Consider the following 17,062-nt stretch of genomic DNA (forward strand, 5'->3'; position numbering starts at 1 on the left):
GCTCAGAGTCAAATAGAAGGCCAGTGAGGCCCCGGAGAAGGGAGAGAAAGTAAGTACATAACGAGTGTCCTCCTCAGTGGATGGTACAGAATGGGTAATTGATGTGTGGCTTAACCAAGAACATACCTGCACACAGCTGCAGGCCTGCTCTCCGCTGCTCACCTCTCTGTAAAATCTGTTTAATGTAGTTCATTCACTGTTTTCGTACGCCGTAGAGGAAAATTCACAACCGTGGTCAATGTCTACACCTGCTCGATGATTTGGACTGTGGACATCTGAAACTCTGCCAAACAATCTCCAGGGGATGTGGAGAGGTGCTTTGGTACTGTTTGATACTAGCAGTGAGGCAAGAGGAGATGAAATTGCTTTGCAGCTATTTATCTAGGCACAGCAGAAAAATGCGTCAGTCTCTCTTGTTAGTTTTGAAATACCTGCCAATCTGAAGTGTATTAATGTATTCCGTGTGAATGTATTAACGAAAAATGAGTCTCCACCCTAGAGCACCACTCCTTCTCTGATCACAAAGCACAGGTAATCACATTTTTTCACAAGATAATTCAGCGTGGTTGCCAGCTAAGCTCCAGTCTGGCAGTAAGGACTAGGGGCTTTTGCAGAGCAAAACAAGGTCCAGACCTGCGGAGATGTGACTTCCCTAACAGAGGCATGGGAAGAGGTGGGTGCTGCAGAACAAGATTGATGATATCCTCCTGCCCATGGTGCAGTGAAGAACAGCTAAGCCAGGCTGCAAGGAACACAAAAATGAAGCACATTTGAAACCCAACTCTAAACTGGCCATGACCCATTAACAGCTCAACAGCTCCTTAAATTCCTACCTCGTTCCCTTCAGTGTGAAGAGTCAGGTCAGTCTGCGTAACACCCAAAAAGCAAGGATGGGGCTCAAACTTACCATGGTCTTGTAGTCGCCCCTTGGCCAGGAGCCATCTCAGTTGGTGAAGTTCCCTTGCCTGGAGAGCACCCAAACCACGGGGCTGCCTGCACCCTCCACCCAGCTGGAGGAGACCCACAGGCACCCGTTTTGGGACATGGCATGTTTCTGCAGTGAGTCCTGAATGCAAACTACAGAGGCAGTTTAGTTTTGCTGGAGGACTTCATGCAATCGTAGCATGCCAGAAGGGGTCCAGTGCCTAACGGAAGCCCTGTCAGGCTTCTAGGTGGAGTCCAGCTGTGTTTCCTGTTCCACCAGAAAGATCATGAAAGGAATTGCTTAACAAAAGTATGGTGAGTAAAGCCTCCCTTTGATCCACCTCCACACTTTATTGATTGGCTATAAACGGAAGAGATTATTCTGCCCTGATAAAAAACACAGAGAGAAGCAAGCAGTCAACACAGGCAAATGAAGTGAGCAATTAGTCTGAAACCCTTCAGACCAACATTACTCTCATGCAAGGTCTTAGCAGTGTGATGCTGATGGAAGGATCTCCAGCAGTCACAAGGTAATGCAGAAATTTGTCATTTTATTCTGCTCTAGATTTAAATTGCCATGTGTTATTTGCTTAACTTTTTTTTCAAGCTGAAGGGCAAGACTGAGGTGCTCCTTAGGACGTCTTACTGATGTGACAAAAAGAGATTGTATCATGGGGGGCTGGAGGACTCTGTAGTAAGCAAGTGATCTTCCATTTTCAGTAACACTCAGCCCAGCTTTCCTTGCACCAGGGGAAGTTTCACATGAGATCCTGAAACAGCTTCTGGGCCAACGTTTCAGTTTATTCACAGACATGTGCACTAAGGGATAAGAGACAAAGCCTGGACAGTCTACTTAGCTACAGAATTATGCTGCCTGATTTTACTGTCCAAACTTTATACAAGTAGGAGTTGTTGCAGATCCCTCTGATTCATGTTGATAGGAGGGGTAATGGTTGTAGTGATAGGACAAGGGGTAATGGTTTTAAACTAACAGATAGTATCATAGAATCATAAAATGGTTTGGGTTGGAAGGGACTTCAAATATCATCTAGTCCAACCCTCCCCTGCCATGGGCAGGGACACCCTCCGCTAGCCCAGGTTGCCCAAAGCCCCATCCAACCTGGCCTTTGTAGATTCAGACTAGATGATAGAAGGATGAAATTTTTTATGCTGAGGGTGGCAAAACACTGGCACAAGTTGCCCAGAGAGGTGGTAGATGCCCCATCCCTGGAAACATTCAAGGCCAGGTTGGACGGGGCTCTGAGCAACCTGATCTGGTTGAAGATGTCCTGGCCCATGGCAGGGGGTTGGACTGGATGGGCTTTAGAGGGCCCTTCCAACCCAAATCATTCCATGATTCTACAATTCTGTGTCATATACAATATTTCAGTCTGAGCAGCATTTCAGAACTGGTATCATTCTTTGTATAAATGTGAGTATGGGTTTGGCTTGGCTTTTTTCCTATAGGGTTGTATTTTCTTCAGTCACTTGCTTTTTTCTCATGCAACCTGTGGCTACACAGATTTTTCACAATAATTCCATTTTAAGTTAAGCTTATTGATGCAAAGAGAGTAGAATTTAAAGTGCAACATCTAAGACTTTGATACCTGAGAACATACTGGCAGACAATTTATTCTTGTGTTTATTAACTGGATGTCATCACGATACATCCTGTGATTCCACATTTCATTTCTATTATGGAAAAGGAGATAGAATAGGACAAAATAATGTTTGGAAATCTGCTTTTCACACATGCAAGTTGGAAGTATGTGTGTCTATGTGTTTGCATGGCAGTATTAGTATGAGGTGACACCTGAATCTGACTTGAGCAAGATTTCCTATAGTACTTGCTTTTTATCCATTCCACTTTCCACTAATAAGTGTCATAGCTTTAAGCTTCTACAAGAGAGTATTCACAGTGAAGTTCATAAAACCAAGAGGTAGACATCTGCTTGAAGTTCTCAGCCATGCCACAGACTCTCTGACTGATGTAAGACAAATTGTTAGCCTCAGTTTCCCCCTCTCGACAGTAGGTTAGTGATCCACCTCACCTCACATGCTTGCTGTGAAGAAAGTTTCACTCACTATTTTGAGAAACTTGGTGCTTGGATGAGGGTTTTGGTAACAAACAGTATTGCTGTGGTAATGTTGCTATTTCCCACAAAGCAAGAATTTGTATTTTGGGCCCCTGTTATCTTTCCATCTAGTTGTTGATCATTCCTAGTTACTTTCTTATGTGATGGCTGAGATTTTTTTGGAGGAGTTAAGCACTCCACTTCTGAAGGCAGTAAAAGAAAAGGTATAATCTCCGCTCAAGAAACTTGGGCTCAGTTACCTTTTATGCTAACATCTTCCTCTGTGTCCTGGGGCAAATTGGCTGGATTAGATAGAAGTGTGTGCTAGATGTGCTAGAGTGTGATGCCAGCGTCCCTGTCCATGCCAAGATTAGATGCCTTAGACATACAGGAAGTCAAACTCAAGGCACCTGGGGATGCCTATTGCTTTAAGAGAAACATTAAGGTTATTGATATCAGATTAAATTCTGCTTTTTGGATCTATTCCATCTTGCTTTGATTACTAGTCTTCAAACCGGTGATAGCAGAATCTATCTCACAAGGAAGTTGTAAAGGTAATGCACATTAGAGATGGTGAAATGCTAAGATAACATAAATGGATCTAAAATGAATGTGTTCATTTTGATCACTACAAGCAAGACGTTGAGGTGCTGGAGCGTGTCCAAAGACACGTAGATGTGGTGCTTAGGGACATGGTATAGTGGTGGGCTTGGCAGTGCTGGATTAACGGTTGGACTCAATGATCTTAAAGGTCTTTTCCAACCAAAATGATTCTGTGGTTCTGTGATTAAACTGTGATCTGAATGTCTGTTGGCTTTTTCAGGATCGTCAGTGCTGGTGAAGAAGATTTCTACAACACGATGGTTTCCAAGGAAGAAGGTGCTTTATTTCCTGTTTGTTAGCATTTTAAATCTACTTTGCAGTGTTTGTTTGTGAGAGGTGCCAGACGATAGCAGTGTTATCAAGTACATAAGATTAGCAGATAAAGAGTGTTGAATGGGCTCAAAAGGTATGAAGGAATTAGCCATGTTAGACCCATTTCTGCTGGGGTTTTAGAGAGGAAAGGGTGGTGGAAATAAAAGGAGCTGTCGAAGCAGAAGGGAGGAGTGGGAGACTGGGAGGCAGGGGTAGATAGGGGATGTAAGCCAAATTTCAGTCCTTTAAGTTTGCAATTAAATCCAAGAGCACAAAAGGATGGAAGCATATTGAAAAGGGTGGAAGCAGATGTAAAGTGCTGGCTAGAGAGGCGGTAAGGTTCAGGATCCTGCTATGGCTTTATGTGAATAGGTGGATAATATATGGAATAATTTTGTGGCCTAACAGCGCAGGGCAGACTTTTCCACCCTGAGATCCATAGGACTGGGTTTCAGTTTCAGCCCTGCAAAGCAGCTTTGCTTTGTACTTTGGTAGATAAGGACGCATGAGTTAATTAACTGAGCTGTGAGGTTTTTGAAGAAAAAGTAGTTCCCAGGAATACCCTTCAGAGGTAGTCACCCCCCTCCATCCATGGTTTGCTGCAAAAGTTCCACCAGTATTTGCTGCCTGTGACAACCTGGGGTCATTTCACAAAAGACTGCATTTCTTAAAGCTATTTGTTGGCAAGACTCACCTGTGTTTTCCATACTCTTCTCTTCAAGGTTCATCACCGTCTATTTATGAGATTACCATGGTGTCTCTCAGTGGAAGCCTCTTACTCTTGGTTGCCATCAGTGTAGCAATAAGCATTCTCTGGAGGTGAGTGTTAGGGCAGTAGGAGAGGACCCAGGGTCACCACGGGAATGTGTGCAGCAATGAATTCCTGCAGGAGCCGAGTGATCAGGGAGCCCATGGGAAGAGCCTGCCAAGCCCTAGTGTGTCTTGGGGTCCTCCTTTATGCAGGCTCTTTCTCCATCAGTCCTGTCACTTGTTCCTTGGGAGAAGAGACCGACCCCCACCTGGCTACACCCTCCTTTCAGGTAGCTGTAGAGAGCCATCAGGTCTCCCCTCAGCCTCCTCTTCTCCAGGCTCAACACCCCCAGTTCCCTCAGCCGCTCCTCATCACACTTGTGCTCCAGACCCTGCACCACTCCATTGCTCTTTAGGACAATGACATTTGGGTTTGGTTTATATCTGGACCAAATTCTTCTCCACCTCCCCAGATTTTATTAAACACCTGTTTATATGTATTGAAGTTTTATTGAGGAAAATCAAGAGACCCAAGCTCCTAATTTCTCACTACGGCCAACATTTTCTTTTTTTTTTTTTTTTCAAGAACAACCTGAAATCCTAAGAAGAGGGAAATTCCTTGAGATTTTAATTTCTGTAATGAGAAAGTAAACAATATGTTTTGAAAAATCTCTTAAAAAGTTTGTTCAGCTTTAGTTTGAATGCAGCTAGCCAAATGGAGGAAGGTGATGGGGTCATAGAACGTGTTTTATGCTAAAGGGCAGAAGATTAGGGGGAAAGGAAAAGGTCACCTTTTAATTAATTAAAATCAGCTCTATTCCAGCTATCAGTTCTGTACTGCCATTTGTTATATCCTGTTATTAATTGGATTGGGTTCAAAGTACAAACAGCTCTTCATGCTTATCTGACATCTAATGATTTTTTTTGCTGTTTCTGTCGTGCCAGGCGCTGCACATCAAATTATTCCTCCAAAGATCTCTGTACACCTGTGGTGGTAGAAAATATTACAGTGACAAACAATCACTCTGATAAGATTTCAACAGTGGATTTGGCTGGCCCGGTGTGTATAAGTTATATATCTGACAAGGAAACTGTATCCCCAGAGTTCGCCATCTCTGAAGAGACAATTTCCATTTTTGAGTTACCGTTCTTCTCCTTTGCTGCCTCGATAACACCCCCCAATTCATCACCAGAGCAGTGATGGCCCACGGCTTCTTCTACCTGCAGCTTGCCTTTGGAGAGAAAAGTGGATGAAGGACTTGGGGGTGTATGCTGGTGAGCTGATGGACTGACATGCCCCGCTTCATTTTCTCCACTGTAGCTTTGGACTGTGAACTTGTACCACACCAGTATTAGAAAATGCAGGATAATGGATTTTTTTTCTGGAAGTGGAGAAAAAGTGTAGATATGTGTACCTTATCTCTGTGCTGTGTTGTGTTAAAAATTTACTGTAGAGACATACATCTTTCTGTATTATCTCTTTCTGTGGGATGAGTCATGGGAAAAAATGCAGGGTGAGACTTCTTGTAATTTTAACAAAGATTTCCCAATCCCTCTGACTCAGATGTGAATCCCACACATTATGCTGAGATCTAACCTTTCGCACATGGTTTCCTACTAGCTGTACAACTCGGTGGCTATGCTAACGTTATTGGACAGATTGCAATCTCTGAAGTCACCAGGTTCGTGATTTTTTTTCTGTCTGTCCCCTTTTACAGCCTGAAGGAAGATATTTTCTATTAATCTTTAAACTGAGTGCTGCAACTTTCCCAGCACTGATGACCTCTGCCTGTGGTGTGACACCAGCTTGCTAAGGAACGAGCCTGGCTGTCCTCCCCACTCAGGTGGTAGTTAGAGGGGACGGGTTAGTCTGAGATCTGGCACGGAGAGTGATAGCTGTGCTCCCTGGATATGGCCAGCCTCGTCCAACTTCATGCCCTTTGCTAACTGCTGCTAGGAACCCTGCAAGAGCTGTGGGCTGTACCATTTTCCATTTATCTTACCAACTTTCTCGGCTTACCTCCTGCATGTTTTCCATAAAACTGGATGGAAAGTCAAAGGAAGCAGGAGAAAAGCCCTTTGAGCAATGGGTATTCTTCCAAAAAGGGGTCTGGCGTGGTCCGTTCCTCCTTTGTGCTCACAGGTTGCAGCACACTGAAAGTATCTGCAGGATCCTTAAGGCACTTCAGTTGCCCACAGGTTGGAAGGGTGGTTGGCATCAGTGACTGTGCCTTAGCTAATGGCTTTAGCTAACCTTGGTGGAAGTAGTACTTTCAGGACTCATGTTTTCAAACAGGAGACCCGAGATCCACCAAATATATGAACAGGAAGGTTGCAGCCTATGAATTTCCTTCTCTTCCAGGCTTAGATGGGGCCAGCCCTTCACTGGAGAAGCTGTTGATGGAGTAACTGGCCCCAGCAGGACATGCTGCAATACCCACACGCTCGTGTAAGCTCCAATGCATGACGCTTATCAAAACAGCCGTAGGGCAGGCACAGAGAGATGAGGCTGCCCGCACAGATCCATGCAGGCATTAGGCATTGCACAGACCTGAGTGAAAATCCATATGCTGTGCTGCAAGGGTGGTCGGACTTCAGTCACCATTACAGGACCTCCATATTTGTCCCAAAAGGACAGTTTGAGTAACTTTTCTATTAGAGATGGAAACCAGACCTGATTCTGAAGCTGAGGGGATGTAGCTGGCGGGGGCTCAGCTACAGCAGGACCTTTTCTCCTCTGACAATAGCCATATTCCCATTCAAAATATTGCTATTGATACAATTTTCCATGAGCTGATGGAAACACGTTTGCACATCCATGGTGGCAAGCACCAACTCCTCGCCTGTAACAGTCTGTGCCATGTTGGTCTCCCTCTTTCCACACCTGTATTTAGTGAGCTGCTCCTGCCTGTCCATCACCGTAACAGCACCTCAGGCACTCCTTCTCTTTGCTCCCTTTAATACCCCTGCTCTTTCTTCATGCTGCTCACCGCACAGAGACAAAATCCCCCACACACTTTCAAAATTCATGGAGCTGTTTCCTCATCCTCCTCTAAATCCCTCCTTAAGACCCGCTGCTGCCTCAACGCCTGCAAATCCTCACCGTCTGTCAGCAGTAAGGCAGGGCTAAGCAGAGACTTGCAATTCTCTGACAAAGTCTATTTGTTTTCTGCCCCACTGCCCCACATGTTCCTGCTTTTGATATCCACTGTCATGGACTGGAAAATATCTATATGGTACCGAGCACAACGGGCTTTGGTTCTGGACTGGTGTATTCCAGCACGAACACAACACAAATGGTGACTGGGGTGAAGATGCCAATAATCGTAGTACAATTTAACACATCATAATGTAATACTGTACTATTGATAGCAACAAGAGCTGCATGTGTGTGTGCATGCACTAGGCAACAAATGACATTCGAAGGCTGTTACGGAGCCAAGCACAATAAACTTAGGAAATGGCATCAATAAACTTAGATGTAAATTCAGAATTTTGTATTTGTTTTTCCTTTGTTCTTCAATCTCCTTTTGTGTATGAAGCCATATTAACATCCTTTCAAGGTACAACTCTCAGGAAAGCTGGCAGGCCGTGCTTTTGAAGGGGACAGCTATTCACTTTCCAAATAAGCAGGGACAGAGGTGATACGTTCAGCACATTTACAGTCACGGACAAGGCAAAGATCTTTTCTGTATATAGCTGCTTCTCTCAGATGTACAAAATCTTCTTACATTCCCAGCTTTGGTGGTTAAAACAACCAACGGGACATTAAATCAGCTGAATATTCAGTTTGCGCTTACAGGAGAGGCATTACGCCTGTGGGATGCACCGTTAACATTTGCAGCAGTTCGGCAGTGCAATAGATGTGACAACTAATAGATGACAAACGCTTTCGTTTAACTGTGAAAAGTAGCTATGGGATTTATTGATAGCACCTAACCCAGCCACAGAACCTACATTTTTCACATACACAGAACTTTTCAGTTAATGGGGTTACTTGTTGTAGAGGTTGGTATGTGGTTGGCAGGTGTAAGGATTCGACTCCTTGATTCGATACCCTGTTCCGCACAGCGCAAAGGTTTGTGCATCGAGATTTGCTGTCTGCTCAGAGCCCCGTTAAGGTAAAACTATGACGTAACAAGCTTCCTTCTGGACTCTGACAGTAAATATTTAAAGTTTGCTCATCTTCAGCTCAAGAGGTGTTACAAATATCTAAAGGAAGAAATTGTCAAAGCTATGTCAGGAAATAAAGTCAGGAGATGGCAAGTGAGGCGAAGGGTGTAGGGACTGAAGTCATGAGATGATTTCCTTTGACCTGGTATTTGCTCACCGGGAATAAACTAACATAATCCTGAAAACTTGTATGCAACAAGCTTGAGCCTTGTTACCTGCAGAGGATAGTCAGACCCAAGGAGCTATGCTCTGACTGATGATATTGAACAAGAAACAGAATAAAAAATACCAAGGTCTCCACAATACTTCACCAGCCTGAAGTTTAATCCTTTGACATCTGTGAGGTGGTTTAAAACTCTCCTTTATGGTGATCGACTGCACTCTGCAGATGACACCACAGGAATTTACTGCACTGAAACATAACACCTTAATGAAGAAAAAAAAAAATGCTTTCCTTCTAATGCAAGCAACTTTGTCTGGTTTTCCCTTCAACCATGTAACATGATGATTCAGCGATAAGATTCGTGTGGTCGTTAAGTTGCCATGATGGATTTTACAAAGGAGAAAATCACGTCAAGTTTATGTAAGCTTGATAGCAGCTGCTCTTTGGAAATACATCTTAATTATGGGAAAAAATACTAAGCCATAACTTGTATACTTATTTTAAAAACCTCATATTTTTTTTTCAGTGCCATAATTCTAAACATTAGCTTTGCACTGAGGCACTGAGGTTAGTATTTATTTATAGGTTGGATACCGTAAGGAGGTAGCCCAGGAAATGCTACTTGATGGTGGTGGTTATTAGACATGTCTGTTAGTGACCCCCTCATATTTATCTGTATTTAATTATAGAGTTACTGCCATAATGCCCTAAGTTATGCCTGAGAACAAAAGGCAGTTCCATTTGTGAGACCATTACATGCCAGAACTCACAACTTCTTAAAAAATAGTAATGACCTTTGGGATGGAATCTTTTCAGCCCAATATTGACTTTCTCTCTGTGTGTGGAGTTTGATAAAAATCAAGATCAGCCTTATTTTATTACTTATAGACATGTGGAAAAAGATGGTTTGAATTATTAAAAAAAAGCTTTTTGCAAACTTTGGGGGCCTCTGGGTAACTAGAAATGGCTCTATTTTGAACTGTTAAACTGATAGTTTTTAGGAAGTTTGTCGTTATGCCCAATTTAAAAATCTAGATAAGAAATAAAGAAGTTATGTTGGAATTCCTGAGCTTGCAAGTGTGTGTTCACACGTGCCAGGACACCTGGGTGGTGCCCCTCACTGTTGACATACATGGAGTCAATCATACAGATAAGCATTTGCAGAATCAGAGCCAACATTTGGAAATATTTTGAGCTTTCATAAAACAAAATACTTCAGCATATGCTTAAATAATATTGATTTCACTGGAAGGGCCATAGATGTTTTATTAGCTTCCCTGAATTGAAACTATGATCCTTTTTGAAACTGGAATGACAAATATTTTTGAAGAGATGACAAAAATCTGATGAATAGGTTTGATTTTTGTTCTCCCTTCTGTTCTCCTTTACTTAATATTAGTAATTTTGGGGGTCAGTTAGTAACAAAATATGCTATGGCTCTGATGACGGGGTGCTTTCTCTTGCTTCCAGTTCCAGCTATTATAATGTAATTTAGCAGTAATGATTGTTCAGATGTGTAATACTACGTCATCAACTATACGAAAGCAAGTGTTTTGGAAAGGAAAGCTGCAGTCAAGACAGAAGCTGAGGTGTAGGTTTCTCTACAGCTAATTCACATGGAGACTGAGCATCTATTGAGCGGACAGTCCTGACGCTTGATTCGGATCATCTCGTGCTTGCTGGTGAGTGGATCTTAACCCAGAGCTGAAGCGTGGAGATATAATATTGATAAGCTGTGAATAATTTACCCAGATCATATCAGAAGTCTGTGGCAGGGCAAGGAATTGAGGTGGGGTCTCTCCAGTCCACCACATTAAGCGGAAAGTTATAATTTCTATCATGGTGAATGAGTCTAATAACCATCAAAGCTCAGTGATTATGCAAATGGTTGTACCCTGATTGAGTAATAAAAGCTATCAACCATCCGGAGTATAAGGGGTTTGCATATTGTATGATTACTGAGAAATAAAATCAGAGTGATTATGCAAATCACCCCCTTCAGCCAATCGGACTGAAAGATGCAAGGGAAAAAAAAAGGGTATTTATGCATCAATAACTATACAGTATCCCTGAGCTCCAGTTATTATTATTTTTCTTATTTGACTGCAGAAGTACCCAGAGGCCCTGGTTGATACGATATAAAATATAATTGTTTTATTTTGGATTCTGCTACAAATCTTGACTTCCACAGTCATTACATTTTGGATAAACAACAATTAGGATCTGACCTGATTTTCTGCTAGGACAAAAACGTAAGCCAATATATACAGAAAAGATACAGGGGAAAAAAACCCAGATATTGTCCATAAAATTAAATATAACCCCTCATATTTTCGCGTATAAAATCTTTTATGTTTTTGACCGATCCTACTAATATTAGGTTATTCATAAGTGATGTCCATGAGGGCTACCTTGCAGCCCCACACCGGGATGATGTTTCCCTGCCAGCTCCCACTATTTGGAAGATGCAACAGTAAAATTCTGCATGCGGAGAGGTAAGGGTGCACCTTCCTCCTGCGTGGAACCCGGACGGAAACAAAAGGCCGCTCGCTAAGCAACAAGCAGAGCTTCCCGGGGTTAAACGCGCCACGTGTGCCGTGGGGTGCGCGGTCACGCGTGATCCCACCCCCGTGCAAGACCAACGGGTCGCCGTGACCGCCCCCGGGGAGGGGACCGGCACTCAGCTCCGCGCCTCCCTGGAGGCCACGCCCCCTGGCCACGCCCCTTCCCGAGCCCCGCCCCCCGCCCCGCCACGTCCCGCTCGGGCGCCGGCTCCCGGCCCGGCGGCGCATCGCGGCGGCGGGCCATGGCGTTCACGTTGTACTCGCTGCTGCAGGCCGCGCTTCTCATCGTCAACGCCGTCGCCGTGCTGCACGAGGAGCGCTTCCTCCGACACGGTGAGTCGTTAGCGACCGACCGGACGCGGGGAACGGGAAAAGCGGGCCAGGCCCGGACGCGGCGACGCCTTCCCCTCCGTCCCCACGCTTCGGCCCGGCGGGGCCTCCTAAAGGGAGCAACCGGCCGTAGCCCGGCTGGCGGTACGCGGCCGTGGCCGCCCGGCTCTCGTAGAGGGCTCTGCGGGTGCGGGAGGGCTGCCCGGTGTCGCGGAGGCCCATCCAGACCCGCCGGGCTGTGTGGGAGCCGGTGCTGCCGGTGCATCCCCCCGCAGCCTTTCCTTGCCGGTGTGGAGTATCAACATGCGAGGGATCGCTGGGCGGTTCCGTCCTGAAGTTGAATTTCCTGGCGGTGTGGTTGATAGTGCTTTGTCTCTCCCCCCCCCCCCCGCCCCCTCCTAATTTTCTTTTTTTCCCCTGTGCTTTCCTACTGTTTTGTCTCTGTTTGTGCACGTCAGGATGTTGTGATGGTGTGAGATGGTTTCCTTCATCTCGTTGTGGGGTTGGGTTTTTTTTTTTTTGGATGAATTAGCACTTCTCAGTCTTTGCACACTCACGCTCACATTTCAGTGGTACTGGAGAAAGATCTCTAAGGTTGGGCATCCTTGTCCTTTAAAAGAAAACAAAGCCCCACAAAACACAGAAAAGCCACTGACACAAAGATCTGTTAAGCCCCAGAAGAAAATTGCCAACGATTTAAGGTTTCCCAGTTCGCTGATCTGGAGAATCCAAGTCAGGCTGAGCTAGGATTTTTGGCAGGAGTGCAGATAATTATCCTTTTCTCCTGTTGTCTGGTAGGATTCACTGCGAGGGACCTGCTCGGTCTGGGTTTGGGGTTTTCTTCTGCTTTCCTGATGGGTCAAGCCACTTGTTGGCCCCGGGTGACTCGGGAGACTTGGGAATAACTCCAGGCTCATCCGAGTGGGAAGCAGCAGCTGGTAAAGCTGGTGAGGCAAAGGACTCGCCTACTGCCCCCAGCCCTGTGCCCGCAGAGCAAGGGAGACAAGGAAGGGGAAAAAATGACTCGGAAGTTGTTGTGAATACTGACCGCCGCTCCCTGCTCATCCCCAAACGGATCAGGGCTGTGACCGGCAGGACTCCAAAGTCCATGGGACCCCACAGTGGGTAGGGAAGGGTTTCTCCCTTGAAGGACCTTGTAAATCTTGAGCACTTCTATTGCTCTCAGAAAAGTTCCCAAGTAATTTTTTTCTTTAATAGCAGTTACAAAAATTGTCATCCCAATTTGGAATCGGTGCTGACCATTTTCTGTCACACAGCTCATTTCTCAGTGCTGAAGCATCACTTCCTACCCACCAATTATTTGCTATTTTATCTTCTGGTAAAGGACTGTGAATAAGTCGTAGTTTGTTTGTTTTTATTTTGGTGGGTATTTTTCTGAAGCCCGAATAAACTCATTTGTTTCTCTGGCATGCATGGAATAGTAGTGTATTTTAATTTTTAAAGGCAAGGAAACATTGATCTGTCGTTACTATCATGTTCATTAAAAGGTTTCAGTTTTCAGTATATTGTTTTAAAATCTGATCTTGAAAGAAAGCGAATTGGTTTGTAGTTTTGCTTTCGAATGTTAGTGATAATATTGCTGATAGCATTTGTTGCCTGGTTTTGGGGTTTGTTTTCTAACATGTCTGGCTGTTTTTATGTCACACAGTTGGCTGGGGAAGCGATCAAGGGATTGGAGGATTTGGAGAGGAACCAGGAATTAAAGCACAGCTAACGAACCTTATTCGATCTGTACGAACCGTCATGAGAGGTAAGGTACATGATCTTTTGTTTAAACATTATTGTCTGTAAAGTTTTGTTTCTGTGCTCTAATGTAGTAACATCAATATTTTGACTTTTACCAAACAGCTGCTATTTCTGCTTGTCATTTCCAATCTATCCTTCCTTCGGGTTCCTTCCTTCACATGTGGGCTCTGTGCAGGAGGGTTCAGGTCCCAGCGCGCAGCACGTGTCCCCTAAGTTTGACAGCATGTAAAACATTCCCTGACTCTGGTTTGTGGTGCTGCTGCTGCCTCTTGTGCTTCCTCGGAGTTTGGGAGCTGGGGGGTGGGAAGCTCGGTGATCAATTGGAGTGTGCAATTAGCTTCACCTTGGCTAAATTTAATTTTATCTGAAGTACCTGGTGAGGGAAATGTAATTCCTATGGTTCTTAAAGGTAAGTCAGGTTTACGTGCCTCAAAGGATGGGGAAAAAAAATAGACTTTAATTTGTAAGTTACTAATAGTTTTTCACTATAAAGCACACCAAAACTTCCTTTTATAGGTGATGATACACAGGAATTAACAAATTGTACCTGTCTTGCTCACCACAGAGTAAAAACTGACACATTTTTTCCAAATCACAGTAAAGCCCAGGGTAGAAACTGACTCTGAGATGGTTTAGTTTCATTTGGAGAAAGGATTGTTTGAGTTAAATATTTTTCTACGGCCCATCATGTTTTAAACTTTATGCTGTTGCTTCCTGCTAATTTTTAGTATCCTAGGCTTTGATCGTGGCTCCTTCTGCTAATCCTGATTTTTGCATAGGAAAATTAAGTGTATTTTTTAAGTTTTGATCGATTTTGCTCCTTAAAAGATAGTCTTCCAAGATAACGTGAAGTTCTGTCACTTTGTGATGTGGAAAAGAAAATTTTCACAATTAACTCTTCTTCTTTCTCTGCAGTGCCATTAATAGCGGTGAACTCCATTACTATCATTCTCCTCCTGTTGTTTGGTTGAAGATACCTGTTGTGAAATCTTTTGGACATCCAAAGAAGCAAGTTGCTAACCATCACTGCTCTTAGAGTTTTCTGGGATCCAGCACGGTTTAGCTGTCAATTTGACATTCAACTTAAAATAATAAAGACACTATTTCTATTTATCCTATTTCCTAATGTTCACTTGCAGTTTCATTAAACAAGATACTGGGATCAATGCAACAATGCTGCAAATATATCGGACTATGACAAGTTCTGTTGCTGCCTGTTAATAGCGTCGTAACGTGTTAAATGATTGTCAGTAGGATGCAGTTTTTAAATGTCTCGTTACTCAGGGATTAATTTCCTTCAGTACACTTCCCAAGTTATTTTTAAATTAAGAAAAACAAACTGGTTTTTTTATTTTGATTACTACCACAGTAGTATTTAAGAGAATACGAATTAGGCTCTACAAACATGTTACACATTATTGAAGTACAGTTGTGATATTAAGGGAAACGAAACTAGATGGGTGAAGTCCTAATTCAGTTCACGTTGGAAATCGAATTGTCCTGGTTTGATTGAGAACAGAATTTTTCTCTTGGTGTTTGTCTTTTCAAATCGAGAATGTTTCATGCTGATGGTGAAGTAAATTGAAAATAGGTGCAACTGCTATGCAAAAATCTAAAAAAAGCTGTACCTAAAGCTGGGCAACTGTGCTAAGTTAGGCTAGCAGGTGACATTAATGATTAGCATTTGTTACTGTTCTGTCAAGGATTATTATAGTTTTTTAAATGCGTGTTAAACTTGTGTGTGGTGATTAGTGTGTTGGAAGTGGGGAACCATTTGTATTCTGAACTTTTTGGGTAATGTGGGAGGGGAATACCATGCCCTTTTCAAATGCAATTCTTTGTTAAAACCCAACAAATTTGCAGCCTCTTCTATTACTGCTGCTTGTTCCCCCACCCTCCATCTTCCTTTGTTAAATTAACAGCTTATTGAAATTGAAACTATGGGTATGATCTTGCAGTTCTGTTGCAATTGCTAATTGCTTTGGTACAGATCTTGTCTCAATTAAGACTGCTGGGTTAGGTCTGATGTTATGTATCGAGTCTGAATTGAAGAAAGCTGATTCTCATGTACCAATTTAGAATTCTTATGTCTCTTCTGCTGAAGTGTTTTAGCTTATTTTGAAAGAGGGAAGACCAAAGGAAATGTGGCAGTTTCATTATTTTAAAACAACTTAGTTTATCATCTCTTCTTCTGATGTCTTGATGACTAAAGCATATGCTGTTGTATACAAAGATAAATCTGGAAAATGTGTAAATGAATTTAATGATCTTCAATTGCAGTGTTTTGCAGAGTAGAGTATATTCAGGAGGAGAGTTTTATGTTGTTTCCTTTTTTTTTAGTGAAAACTTGTAAATAAATTCTGAATTTCTAAGTTAAGGACTCTCATAACTTGCTCTATATCTGTGTACAGTGGCAATATCTCAAAACTCAGCTTCATCCTGTTCCAGACACCAGTTACTGTTCTTACACAAAATACTTTTTTTTTCCTCATCCCTGTGGCACTTCTGCTATAAAGCTGTATTTTGGTTTATGTAGCAAACCTAATGAGCCATGGTAACATTGGCCTGAGGCAGAACAGGATCATGCTAGCCTTTAAATTCTAAAGTAGGTAGATCTGCTATAAAGTATTTCTTTATAATAATCTTTTTGTAATTCAGAGGTGATGAGGGCACAGTCTGGATCAGTTATTTTCATATATCTGTCTTTTACAGAAACCAGGCAGGATGCATGTGGAACGGATAAAAAATGGAAGGTATGCAGGCCTTTTTGTGGTTTTGTAAAATTTTTGTAAACAAGCAGTGGTAGATGTTTCCATTGCTGATGCAGGGGATTGGAGTACTTGAATGATTTGAAGCACAGCTGGAGTATTGTTTCCTTTTCGGATATATTGACTATTGAAACACTAGTTCTTACTAAAAAGCCAGTACTAAATATTACAAGCAACGGCTTGAAAAACAGGTGAGAAGCAATTTCCCCCATCTTCCTGTCCTTTCAGAAAGGCTGATGTTTCAATGCATGGGTTACGGCACGTGGGTAGATCACATCAAAACCAATTACGTGCATGCTGTAAAAAACAGCAGCGGATCTGTGCACTAGGAATCCTGTATTTCAGGCAAAACTGGGACGTGTTTTACCTGGCAGATGCAAAATCGTGATTCAAAGTGGGGCAGCAGCTGAAGATCAGGTCTCCCAGGTAATCAGCAGGGAAGAGGGCAAAAAGGCAGCCAGCAAACAGAACGAGGTGAAGCACCTTAAACCTGGCAGGGGCTTGAGTTCTGCAGCAGGGAATATGCAAAAAAAAGTTTCCACCTGGCAAAGAGCTCTGCATGCAAAGTAGCCTATGATCCAGTAGTCACCACGTCCATGAAGAGTATTATCATACCTGGCACAGAAGTGACAA

General features: G+C 43.2%; 1 protein-coding gene across 1 annotated transcript; it reads left to right on the top strand.

Annotated features, from left to right (window-relative positions):
- Nucleotides 1-11,723: 11,723 nt before the first annotated feature.
- IER3IP1 (immediate early response 3 interacting protein 1) lies at nucleotides 11,724-16,038 on the top strand. The gene is made up of 3 exons (XM_054809788.1): nucleotides 11,724-11,897; nucleotides 13,564-13,665; nucleotides 14,577-16,038. Exons 1-3 carry the CDS (start codon nucleotides 11,807-11,809, stop codon nucleotides 14,630-14,632), a joined length of 249 nt encoding a protein of 82 aa, XP_054665763.1. The 5' UTR covers nucleotides 11,724-11,806; the 3' UTR covers nucleotides 14,633-16,038.
- The last annotated feature ends 1,024 nt before the right edge of the window (nucleotides 16,039-17,062 follow it).

The sequence above is a fragment of the Grus americana genome, chromosome Z (assembly GCF_028858705.1).
Source record: "Grus americana isolate bGruAme1 chromosome Z, bGruAme1.mat, whole genome shotgun sequence".
NCBI classification, from domain to species: Eukaryota; Metazoa; Chordata; class Aves; order Gruiformes; family Gruidae; genus Grus; species Grus americana.